Consider the following 12,694-nt stretch of genomic DNA (forward strand, 5'->3'; position numbering starts at 1 on the left):
CCAGTCAGTCCTCTTCATTCAGTTATTCCGAGTGGTCAGGAAAAGGAGACTTACGGGCTATCTAGGTATCTGAACAGCACAAATCACAATTTTGCCTGGTGCATTTGAACGTTGGTTGACACTACACCAGTCCAAGGTTCCCCTGCTTGCTTCTTGGGTGTATGATTTATATGGAGGATGGAGATGATAAACTTTGTGAATCTTACTCTGAATTTGTTACATCATGGGGTTTAAACTGAGAGGTTTATATTTAAACTTCTCTGTGGTGGTTGAAAGCCTCAAAGTAATGCAGAGATCACTTCTCTGCATAAGCATCCATAGTATCCTGCTGGAATAAGATGGTTGAAAAATTCCACTGCCCTTGAAGCACTTGTAATCCCCATAGCTAAAAGAAAAGACTAGCTCTGGATAGCCTGCTTCAGTCACTGATTTGTATATTTATAATTCATAAGCTCACACAGTCTAGCGCTTGTCTCTTTGGCTTGCATCATTCTAGTAAGTCGTCGGAAGTCACCCTTGTTTGTGCAGCTCTGCATCATGCTGATATTAGGATTGTTGCTCCAGTGCGGACTGCACTCTTAACGCCAAATTCCATGGCTCACTTCCTTCCAGGATGGGGTGGAATGCCACTGAAAGGCATAAATCTGGTCATGTGATCAAAGCTCCAACCTGAATTTTCTATGTTCTCCTGCAGATGTTCTTCCTTGTACTTGTCAGGGCAGGCTTGCTTGTGTGCTGAGTCAACCATGAGTCACATGCTGCTGGAGCAAGAACTTGCTGCCAGTGCTCCCTCTGGAGGGTAACTGTCCTGCTGAAACACTTAGGCAAATACTCTCTGGGACTGGATTGGGATTATTCCTCTCCTGCCCAGGAGTCCTACAGGGAAATGCAACTCCTCAGTCAGCCCGTTTCCTACCCACCATACCAACAACTCAGGAACTGCTGAACGTTCCATGCCATTGGTGACAGGTTGCATGAGAATCTACCCATCTGGCTATCAGCATCTGGACTTCACTTGGCAGTAGGACTCCTGTGAAAAATGCAAATACTGTGTCTGCAGCCACTGCTTAGTAAGGGCAGTTCATCTACGTGATTCAGAAATGGTGATTACGTGGCTGGGAAGATGAATGCTGCATTTTAACCTGACTGGCTTGTGTTGCTGTAGCTAAGGGTCTGTCAGTCCCACAGTGTAAAACACAAGTCCAGGGGATTAATTTAATACCATTCTGGGCTCAAATTTGGCACCTGGTGTCATCCTCAAAGGGAAAACCCAGGATCTTCAAGCAGAAGGCTGACTTGCTGCCTTCGATCTGCACCCTTGAGTTTGAAAATGGAGTATCTGTTAATGCTTTACACTTCCTGGCTGTTGGTGTAACACTAACTCTTTGGAATGGAGTCGCTCTAATTCAAAATACTCCATTTTAAACCTCTCATTTTAGCTGGAATGAAGGGTGATAAGGAGCCTCCAGAACAACTTGTGTTATTGAGGGAATTGTCTATTTTTGTCTCAATTGGAAGGGTGGGGGGTGGTTATTTATCTCCTGCTGCTTTAAGCAGCCATCACTTTTTAAGTGCTCTGAGACAGGATGGATTACGTTACTTAGTTGATCTCCTCTGCTGCCAGTTTTCAGGCTTCTCCAGTTAGGCTCGCTGCTATCCTTCTGCTTGGAAAGCTTTTCTGAAAGATGGCTGGAAACTTGGAGCTGCTTCCAGCTCCTTTTTTCTTTTAACTCTGGGGCAACTAAACATGTGGTGGTGGGAAATCTCCAATCCTGCTTCTGGCCTAAGGAGGTTTTTTCTGATGTCTGAACAAAAGGGGCTTTGTGCTGCTGTCCTCAAGATTTTGGGGAGGGGAAGAAGCGGTAGGAAGGGAAGAGAAGCTGTGCTCTGCTGACGATTTTTTGTAACAGGTCTGTGGCTCACCAGCAGGAAGAGCTGTACTCTTAAGAGGAAGAAGTCCTTTCCCTGCATCTTCCTCTGATTCTGCCTGGGTCTGTACCAATCTTTATATCCCTGTTTCTCTTCTTGGAGGTAAGTAATCCTATGGGGCAGCTGTTCACTTCTAGTTTCCAGCCCACGTTTTGTAGTCAGTGTTTTTCTTGTGGTTACATAGCTGTAACCAGCGAGTGAGTCTGGTCAAATGAAAGGTTTCAGAGTAATAGCCGTGTTAGTCCGTATTCGCAAAAAGAAAAGGAGTACTTGTGGCACCTTAGAGACTAACCAATTTATTTGAGCATGAGCTTTCGTGAGCTACAGCTCACTTCATCGGATGCATACCGTGGAAACTGCAGCAGACTTTATATACACACAGAGAATATGAAACAATACCTCCTCCCACCCCACTGTCCTGCTGGTAATAGCTTATCTAAAGTGATCATCAAGTTGGGCCATTTCCAGCACAAATCCAGGTTTTCTCACCCTCCACCCCCCCACACAAATTCACTCTCCTGCTGGTGATAGCCCATCCAAAGTGACAATAAGGTGTTCAGCAAACTAGTGAGATAAGCTGGCACATCATCCAAGGAACACAGTCAGCTTGAATCAAGGCTAGCTACGTGCTGCTTTGTAGGGCCTCAGACACCCAGAGTATCAGATGTGCAGTGTGTTGTGGGTTTTTGTTGTTGATACTGACTGATTCTACTTTCCATGTGTGGTAGTCATGCCCAGGGCATCCCAGCTCTTGTGCTCCATGATAAATGCCTTGCTGTGTGTCTCTGGATAAGAGATGGCAATGGCATTTGGTGACACTTGTGTCTGTAGTGATCCCTGTGGTATGGCAAACCAGTTGGGAAAATCCATCTTTGCTGTAACCCCGTCATAGTAGCCTGTGTAGCACTATCCATGCAGCTCTGTGAATCTTTTACACATCATAGGCTGGTGCACTGTAAGTTGTTACTAAAAGATTTAGAATGATTATTGTAAATACAATGTTTAGTAAAGGAAATGAAATGTTTCCACAGCTGATTGGTTAGAGAGGTGAATATGATGGAACAGGACACCACATCCAGATGAATTTGTGAGGGCTAAAAAGACTCCATAGCAAAAGGTGCTCTTTCATCTAAATTTGGAGGCTGATGGTGATGTAGGGACCCTAGGAGGGAGTAGATTTATGGGGTGGGCTGGCATGTGGATCATTAGTCTTGTTGTGTGCTTACACTTGAGTGAGGATGTAGTCTGCAGCCTTTCCCCTACCCTAGTAGAAGCAGAAGAGCTGCACATCCTGGAAACAATCTGTGAGGTGGCATTGAGTGAGCAATAGCAGCAACCAAAATACATGTGGAGCTGTCAAAGAAATAGTCTGTTCCTTTGGAAAAAGTTATTGGGGGGACAAGGGGAATGCTGCAGTACTATTAAGAATTAAAACAAAAAAGCAGCTTTGAGGCAGATTACCCTTGTAAGATTACTTCCCCTCTCCAGTGTATGCTGTTTCCACAGCCTGCCTTGCATATATGCTCCAACAGCCAAAAGTTTTCTGGCTTTGTCTTTGTGAAGGACCAGACATCTAGTGGGTCCAAGCCAGCTGTGAGTGTGCAAGCACAGTGAAGACTAATTTGACTTTAAATGTGAATTAAACTAACTTTCTAGAGATCACTATACTACTTCCCTTAGCCTCCATCAGCAGAACTCACAATGCTGTGAGTGCCCCTGTTTCTGGGCTCTTAGACTGAGAAGCTTCTGCAACTGGAGATGTATAGGGAGGAAACACTTGTCTTGCATCAGTAGACTTGCCACTGGTATTTACTTCTCCCCCATCTGTAATAAGACAACTAAAACCTGTCCTTAAATCCTTAATTAACTCTTCCCAGGTTGAGGCTGTCAAGGCTCTGTCACATGGATTCTGGAGTGGCCTGGGGAGTTCACATCCACAGTCTTTAAGTGCATGAGATCAGAGGCTGTTCGGTGCCATTAACACTCAGATCCTCTCTAGCTATATATCCTGAATGTTGCTGCTGAAACTGTCATAACCTGCCCCACTTTCCCTCTCTGGGCAGATGCCAGTCTGAGTGTACCCAGCTGCTGGATCCCATCTGCTTCTCAGCCCCTGGGTCTGGGTAATGACTAGTCACTGGTCCTAGCTCTGGGTCTCTCACCTCCTAGGTGCAACCCCCATGTCGTCTGACACCCTTCTTGGGCAGTGGCACCCCACAGTCCGGTTACCTTAGACCCTGAAACCAGTGCTCCAGCTCTCCTGAGCCCCAGTTGCTTAGACAAATTCCCACAGAGCTCCTCCTGGCTGTGGGAGCTCTGGTTTTTCAGTTAACCCCTTTAGGGATTGTGGCAGGAAATCACAGAACACTGGCTTAGCAAAGTTTCAGAGTAGCAGCCGTGTTAGTCTGTATTCGCAAAAAGAAAAGGAGGACTTGTGGCACCTTAGAGACTAACCAATTTATTTGAGCATAAGCTTTCGTGAGCTACAGCTCACTTCATCGGATGCATTCAGTGGAAAATACAGTGAGGAGATTTATATACACACAGAACATGGCAAAAATGGGTGTTATCATACACACTGTAAGGAGAGTGATCACTTAAGATGAGCTATTACCAGTAGGAGAGCAGGGGGGCGGGGGGGGTAGAAAACATTTTGTAGTGATAATCAAGGTGGGCCATTTCCAGCAGTTAACAGGAATGTCTGAGGAACAGTGGGGGGTAGGGAGGGGGAAATAAACATGGGGAAATAGTTTTACTTTGTGTAATGACCCATCCACTCCCAGTCTCTAATCAAGCCTAAGTTAATTGTATCCAGTTTGCAAATTAATTCCAATTCAGCAGTCTCTCATTGGGGTCTGTTTTTGAAGTCTCTTTGTTGTAATAGTGCAACCTTTAGGTCTGTATTTGAGTGACCAGAGAGATTGAAGTGTTCTCCGACTGGTTTATGAATTTTAGGAATTACTTTTAACAGCATGCCATAGAGCTACAGACATTTGGAAAATAAGTCCTGAATGCAGCCCCTACGTCTGATCTCAACCCTCCCTTGAGTCTGAGTTTGATCAGCATTCTTAGGCTAGGCAGCTTCCTTCTCCTCCAACCTTTTTTTTTTTTTTGACATGAGGCAGTGAACTGACTTGGCTTAGAAAAGCACCCCAGTTTTAAAATTCTGTCAGTCTCTTGTCCATGTGCTTTAGCTGGGGAAATTCCAGGCTTTAGCTCCCACTCCACTTCCATGTAATACCATTTAAAGTCAGTGGCCCTACCGGTAGAAATCTTTGTTCCAATAGGGGGACTCATTCAACTTTGGTGGCCCTTGATTGCTATGTCCTAGCTTTTCATAGCCTGTCTACTAGACATCAAACCTCTGATGCAAAATAGATGATCAAATCCAGGAAAGAAGGCTGAAATGCAACATGAGTCACACCACAATGACAATAACGAGTAGAGCCCTTGAAACAAAATGGGATTGTCTTTTTGCCCAATCCCTCCCATCCCAAAGCCACCTGAGGGGAAGGGGGTCATCTGTTACTCTACCACCTTCCCTAGAATCTGCACTTCAAAGGTGGTCCGGTAAAGCCTGCAGCTCCTGCTTGTAGCTTTCCCAAGCAGCAACAAATCAAAATTGGCATCTTACCATTTATTGCTCTGGAAAGATATGAGCTGCAAACCAGGCACTAAAGAGTTCTACCTGCAGACTCAGGAAAACCGTGCTGTATCAGTTTACTTTTGGAAGGCTTACTTTGCAGCTCTCTGGGTTGAAAACGCTTCTAAAATGCAAGCTTAAATTCAGAAACAGATTGCTTCCATACTCCATAAATCAGAGAATGTTTCCAACTTGCCACTGGAGGCTTCTGGGTTTTTTTGTTTTTTGTTTTTTTTTCCCCCTCCCCCAGCACCTGTGATAAAGATCCTCTGAAAAAATATTCTTCTTGTAAAGGTGTCTTCACTGTGGGGAGGAATGAAGGGGCTGGGTCCCTGTCTCCCACATCTCTTTACTATTTAGTTTCCCTCAAAGTGGCTGAAAGATCAGGAGTGACAAAGCACTAACCTTTGCTTGTTTCCAGCTATTTTATGGCTGTACCACTGCTTTCCCCTTACACCTAGAACTGAGCGTGATGCTAGGAGCTCAATGAAAGCTCCTGAGTGACAGAGGCATTATAGTGAGTTTGATATTAGCCAGGCTGGTCCCGGGGCATCTTCAGGGTTTTTTGTGGTTTACAGGCTTAAAACTCAATCAAAAACCCTCTACATCACTGAACTACAGTGCAAGCTGCATACTAATGTCTCTGCTTCCCAGAACTTGTGTTCCCATGTGATGCTTAAACCCCATGGAGATGTGTTCTGTCAGGTAGGAATGGCTGACTGGAGAACTTAATTTAATTCTCTGTTAATCCTCCTCCCTTCCTCACTTATCAAGTTAATGGCAATACAAGAAAATGTAGAGAAAATATACATTGGAATCTTGTAACTGCGTCCCACACAGAATAAATAACTCAATCCTCTTGCAGGGGTTAGTGTATGGAAAAGTGCAAAGCCCTGCTAACTGGAGGGGAAAGGCATGACATCCAGTTTTTCCCACTGTCCCTGTTTTCTCTCTCCTCTCTTTTCTCAAAGATGATAGTGAACTTCCTTAGTGAGGCAACCCTGGTAAATAGTTCTCCATTTTCCATGCAGTTTCATACAACTCACCTTTCCAAGCTTGTGGGACAGCAGCACTCATACAGAATTGATTTTTTTTTCTAATTTTTCAGCATGTTCGTGCACTCAGAACGAGTAGCTGCCTGCTTTGTGTGAACATAATGCTTCTGAAAGGTGGCAAGCTCACCATCTAGAAACTGCATTTCTTAGCCATGGAATTAGTGCAATAGTAGGGCAAGCCTCTACATGCCAGACTATCTCTAGAGGTGAGAGTCCTTGGTCCCTCAGACTGTTAATTAAGGATGCAGTTGTGGTGGCTTATGATAGATACCAATTTGTCAGGAATTAAGACCACCTACTAACTTCACACAAACCTCTAAGCAGCTAATTGCTTTTGCTCATTATGGAACTTCATTTATTTATCTCAAAATTGGACTTGAAATTGTGTGGGTTTTTTTGACTGAGCCAGCAGATACTGTCTTTATATACTCTAATCTCCCTGTTTTCCTTGTCTTCACTTTAAAAACAAACTCTTTTCTTCCAGTAACATCTGCCTGTGGCTTCTTTTTAGGTGAACCATGATTCCTGTCACTGAACTGCGCTATTTTGCTGATACCCAGCCAGCATACCGCATCCTGAAACCATGGTGGGATGTCTTCACGGACTACATTTCCATAGTCATGCTGATGATTGCAGTGTTTGGAGGGACGCTTCAGGTCACCCAGGACAAAATGATCTGCTTGCCCTGCAAATGGGTTACCAAAGACTCCTGCAATGACTCTTTCAGAGGTTGGACAGCTGCAACTCCAGACCCCACTTACTATAACTCTAGTCTTGTCCCATCTCAGGACACTGGGCCTACAGGGATCCGATATGACCTAGACCGGCACCAGTATAACTATGTGGATGCAGTGTGCTATGAGAATCGCCTTCACTGGTTTGCCAAGTATTTCCCTTACCTGGTGCTGCTACACACTCTGATCTTCTTGGCTTGCAGCAATTTCTGGTTCAAGTTCCCACGGACCAGCTCCAAGCTGGAGCATTTTGTGTCTATTCTGCTGAAGTGTTTTGACTCTCCCTGGACAACGAGAGCACTGTCTGAGACAGTGGTGGAGGAGAGTGATCCCAAGCCTGCCTTTGGGAAGATGAATGGCTCCATGGACAAGAAATCTTCCACAGTCAGTGAAGATGTTGAAGCCACTGTCCCCATGCTACAGAGAACAAAGTCACGGATTGAGCAAGGGATTGTTGATCGCTCTGAGACGGGCGTCTTGGACAAGAAAGAAGGGGAACAGGCCAAAGCACTTTTTGAGAAAGTTAAAAAGTTCCGCACACACGTGGAGGAGGGAGACATAGTCTATCGCCTCTACATGAGACAAACCATCATCAAGGTGATCAAGTTCATCCTGATTATCTGCTACACTGTCTACTATGTCAACAACATCACGTTTGACATTGACTGCAAGGTGGACATCGAGAGCCTGACAGGTTACCGCATGTACCGCTGTGCTCACCCTCTTGCCACTCTCTTCAAAATCCTGGCCTCTTTCTACATTAGCCTGGTGATCTTCTACGGACTGATCTGCATGTACACACTCTGGTGGATGCTGAGGCGATCCCTCAAGAAATACTCCTTTGAGTCCATCCGGGAGGAGAGCAGTTACAGTGACATCCCTGATGTCAAGAACGACTTTGCTTTCATGCTGCACCTGATCGACCAGTATGACCCCCTCTACTCCAAGCGATTTGCTGTCTTTCTGTCTGAGGTGAGTGAGAACAAGCTGCGGCAGCTGAACCTCAATAATGAGTGGACCTTGGAGAAGCTGCGCCAGAGGATCACGAAGAACTCCCAGGACAAGCTGGAGCTGCACCTCTTCATGCTGAGTGGCATCCCTGACACAGTCTTTGACCTTATCGAGTTGGAGGTGTTGAAGCTGGAGCTCATCCCTGACGTCACTATCCCACCAAGCATTGCCCAGCTCACCAGCCTGAAGGAGCTGTGGCTCTACCACACAGCTGCCAAAATTGAGGCCCCAGCCCTTGCCTTCTTGAGGGAGAACCTGAAATCTTTGCACATTAAGTTCACGGACATCAAGGAAATCCCTCTGTGGATTTATAGCCTGAAGACCTTGGAGGAGCTCCACCTGACAGGGAACCTGAGTGCAGAGAACAACCGTTACATTGTGATTGACGGACTGAGGGAACTGAAGCGGCTCAAGGTGCTTCGGCTAAAGAGCAACCTCACCAAGCTGCCGCAAGTGGTGACGGACGTTGGTGTGCACCTCCAGAAGCTCTCTATCAACAACGAGGGAACCAAGCTCATCGTCCTCAACAGCCTTAAGAAGATGGTCAACCTGACAGAGCTGGAGCTGATCCGCTGCGACCTGGAACGCATCCCACACTCTATCTTTAGTCTCCACAACCTCCAAGAAATCGACCTGAAGGATAATAACCTCAAGACCATTGAGGAGATCATCAGTTTCCAGCACCTACACCGTCTCACTTGCCTTAAGCTGTGGTACAACCATATCGCCTACATCCCCATGCAGATTGGCAACCTCACCAACTTGGAGCGCCTTTACCTTAACCGTAACAAGATAGAAAAGATACCCACCCAGCTTTTCTATTGCCGGAAGCTGCGGTACTTGGATCTCAGCCACAATAACTTGACTTCCATACCGGCAGACATTGGGCTACTGCAGAACCTGCAGAACCTAGCTGTGACAGCTAACAGGGTAAGTGAGGAGGGAGTGTGGCGGAGATGCATGGATTGGATAAAGCTGCATCCTAAGATTCCTGCTGCCTGCTATGAAATGTATTGGAAGCATTTAACTGCTACAATGGGGTGTGCAATATCTTGGCACTACCATTATACTTAACCTTTGTTCCTTGTCTGTCCAATTTTCTTAGGATGAAACTTTGCAAAAACAAACCCAAATCTTCAATTCAGTTCTCTTTTCACTCTTGGGTAGATTGCAAACATAGCTGTTTTGACTGCTCTTCTGCAGTTTTTCCCCTTCTCTGGTTTAACTGAAATGGCTTTTAAAAGACAACTTAGTCTGTTTCATAAATCCTGGCCTTTTCTTGTGGTTTATTTGTAATGTAGATTTTTAGTCTTTGGATTGACATGGGACTTTAGACTTACAATAGAGAACTGAGAAATTACACTTAAGAATGGTTTCAGAGTAACAGCCATGTTAGTCTGTATTCGCAAAAAGAAAAGGAGTACTTGTGGCACCTTAGAGACTAATCAATTTATTTGAGCATGAGCTTTCGTGAGCTACAGCTCACTTCATCGGATGCATACCGTGGAAACTGCAGCAGACTTTATATACACACAGAGATCATAAAACAATACCTCCTCCCACCCCACTGTCCTGCTGGTAATAGCTTATCTAAAGTGATCATCAAGTTGGGCCATTTCCAGCACAAATCCAGGTTTTCTCACCCTCCACCCCCCCCCCACACACAAACTCACTCTCCTGCTGGTAATAGCCCATCCAAAGTGACAGCTCTCTACACAATGTGCATGATGATCAAGGTGGGTCATTTCCTGCAACCATTTGCATTTGTAATATAAAGTGAGGCAATTAGCCACCCATGTGTGTCTGCACAGGACTGATGTCAGGGTGTTTGTATGGTGCTGTAAGTGTACATAGTGCTCTACAGAACACATTGAGACAGGACCTGCCTTGAAGAGTTCGCAATCTAATATCAACTACTTCCTCCATAAGAAGCTTGCTTAGGAGATCAGCATATAGGAGGCTTTGTGAAAAGTGGCTTGCCACACAGCACTGGGCTACCTATTGCCCAGGAAGTGACTGTTTCAAGCATAGGGGGCAACATGAATACAGGTAGAAAGCTGAGAGTGGGAGGACAATGCAAAAGGAACACTTAATGCGAAAGAGCAGCATAGGAAACAAGGGGACGTGAGATGTAACTAGCTGCCTGTATTTTCCAAAAGAAAATAGGTAAAGGTGGAGCTGTGTAGAGACTTAAAGGTGTGGTATGGTACAAAGACCTTGATCCATTTCTTATCATGTAACTCTCTAATATTAATCCCATAGGACTTTCCTGTAGGTAACTGTTGTTCATTAGTTGCTCACTGGGCAGGTAACAGCACTTTGGAAACTGGTATGTGCATGATCTAAAAAAACTGACAGACATGCAGCAATTGCTTTGTAAATTACAAACCCAGTAGATGCTGTTTATACATATTGGCTTATGGCTGCTCCTATCCACACAGCACACAGTCTAGAACCACCTGTTGACAAGTAGTCGGACTCCGAAGGAGTCTTTCTAGTGTCTTGTACAATTAGAGACACTTATTCTGTATAGCCTTTTCTCTAACTACCACTTTAAAAGACCTTTTGTGTGACGTACCATAAGCAAACTCGGAGCTGAAATAGCTGGGTTGGTGCACCGTCCTTAGCCTGTATCGTGCACTCAGTCAGGCCGGGTCTACACTACAAACTTATATTAGTATAACTACATTTCTCAGGGGTGTGGAAAAGGTGCAAGCCCCTGATTCCCATTGCCCCAGTAGGCGCGCTGAACGGAGTGGGTGGGAGTGCAGGGGTGCATGTTTTTATGGGGCACCCCATTTTTCTGGGAACCCCTGGCCAGAGCATCTATGCCCCTGTCCCTGCAAGGCCAGCTGGAGTGGGGGAAGAAAGGCAGACAGATCGCTCCTACTTCTCTGTCCCTTCATCACTGCCCGCCCACCCAAGTGTCCCCTGCTATCTACGCCACTGCTGTACCAGCAGGTCCCTGGTATATGTCGTTTTGGTATCCGTCTCCCTCTTCAAGAACACAACCCCAACATATACCAAGGCCCTGCTGTAGTACTGTCTACACCAGGTCTTAGGTCAGCCTATTTTGATAAGGGGGGCTTTTCCTGTCAACATAGTTAATCCACCTCCGGGAGAGGCAGTAGTTATGCTGACGGGAGAGGCACTCTTATCAGCATAGCAGCATCTTCACTGAAGCACTACAGCGGCACTGCAGCGTTAAAGGCCTGAGGGCAGGGTCAGATCTTAACCTGACTAATCACTGACTGATACAAGTGCATGTGTACCTTCAGACTACAGCAAATGTGATGTCCTCTCCTCATGTAAATCAGGCTCTGGTTTAACACAGTTGCAGTTTTTCTTTGTAACTTACAAGCAGAAAATATATTGCAATATGGGATCAGGAAGTTACCTTGGTCCTAATGAGCTTCCACTTAATTGCTTAGAAGCAGCAAAACTTGGAAGAGACGATCCGATTGTGACATGCTGCCTGATGTTGCTGTGTCATACTTTCACTTCAATAACTTCTCCCAGTGGATTGTCCTGCAGTTCTGAACCTGGGTAACATAAAATACTGTAAATTGCTTATAAAGTATGTCGAATTAAAGGCTGCATTTGGCCTATTTATATTTGAAGATCCCCTGATGCCTCATAGAAACTAAAAATACTCGTTTCTTTCTGTCCACAAAACCCAGGAGGCTTTGTTGCTAGAGCTATGAGAACAAAATATTTTGCAGTTTTAAAAGTCCATCTGATTACTTATTCCCACCAGAAGTCACAAAGAAGTCTGGTAACATAATTCCACAAAGAGCAACCAGCCATGATGCAGGATTATGAAAATTCAGGTGGAAATATGCAGCAAAATCCTCTCTCTCATAAGGATACCTAGATTTTTCAGTCTGAAATAAGGCCTCAGATACATCTTGACAAGTCAATACTGTCTGACTGATGTTACCAAAAAAGTCTTCAGTATTGCTGCCTTTTATAGGGAAAACTTCGGAGGCAAAACCACTTAACAATTGTATTATAAATTGTAGAGGGAGCTTCTCAAATTCCCACTAACTTTTTGCGTTTTTTCAGTAGCCACCTTGCTTCTAAAAGTGATGTCGCAGCCCTGGAGCCAGACAAGTGGTGCCCGTTCGGCATTAACTTTGATCTCTACCCTTCAGAAAAATTAAGCTAAACAGCTAGTGTTTAAGAAGCCATTCTGTCTGTTTAAACCACCCTTAACACCAGATTAAGCTGTGGCTAACCCACCATCCTTGGCATTGGGGAAGGCGTGAGGCATCGTATAGCCAGTCACATTTCAGCGATAGGTTTAAAAACTAAAATCCTCC

General features: G+C 45.1%; 2 protein-coding genes across 8 annotated transcripts in view; one reads left to right on the plus strand and one right to left on the minus strand.

Annotated features, from left to right (window-relative positions):
• KYAT1 (kynurenine aminotransferase 1) overlaps positions 1-12,694 on the minus strand; it is a 73,215-nt gene that overhangs the window by 30,979 nt on the left and 29,542 nt on the right. For all 3 annotated transcript variants that reach the window (XM_077835718.1, XM_077835716.1, XM_077835712.1), the window contains exon 2: positions 11,770-11,914. The gene's annotated coding sequence lies outside the window, so the exon portion shown is untranslated. The remainder of the gene's footprint in view (positions 1-11,769; positions 11,915-12,694) is intronic.
• LRRC8A (leucine rich repeat containing 8 VRAC subunit A) overlaps positions 1-12,694 on the plus strand; it is a 30,766-nt gene that overhangs the window by 8,629 nt on the left and 9,443 nt on the right. For 2 of the 5 annotated variants that reach the window (XM_077835704.1, XM_077835706.1), the window contains exon 3: positions 7,139-9,302. In XM_077835704.1, the coding sequence (XP_077691830.1) occupies positions 7,146-9,302 (2,157 nt within the window). In that variant the 5' untranslated portion in view covers positions 7,139-7,145. Of the gene's footprint in view, positions 1-740; positions 1,104-1,910; positions 2,032-5,536; positions 6,834-7,138; positions 9,303-12,694 lie in introns of those variants that run through there. The other 3 variants (XM_077835708.1, XM_077835705.1, XM_077835709.1) reach the window with 3 other exon arrangements.

The sequence above is a fragment of the Eretmochelys imbricata genome, chromosome 16 (genome assembly GCF_965152235.1).
Source record: "Eretmochelys imbricata isolate rEreImb1 chromosome 16, rEreImb1.hap1, whole genome shotgun sequence".
Lineage (NCBI taxonomy): Eukaryota > Metazoa > Chordata > Testudines > Cheloniidae > Eretmochelys > Eretmochelys imbricata.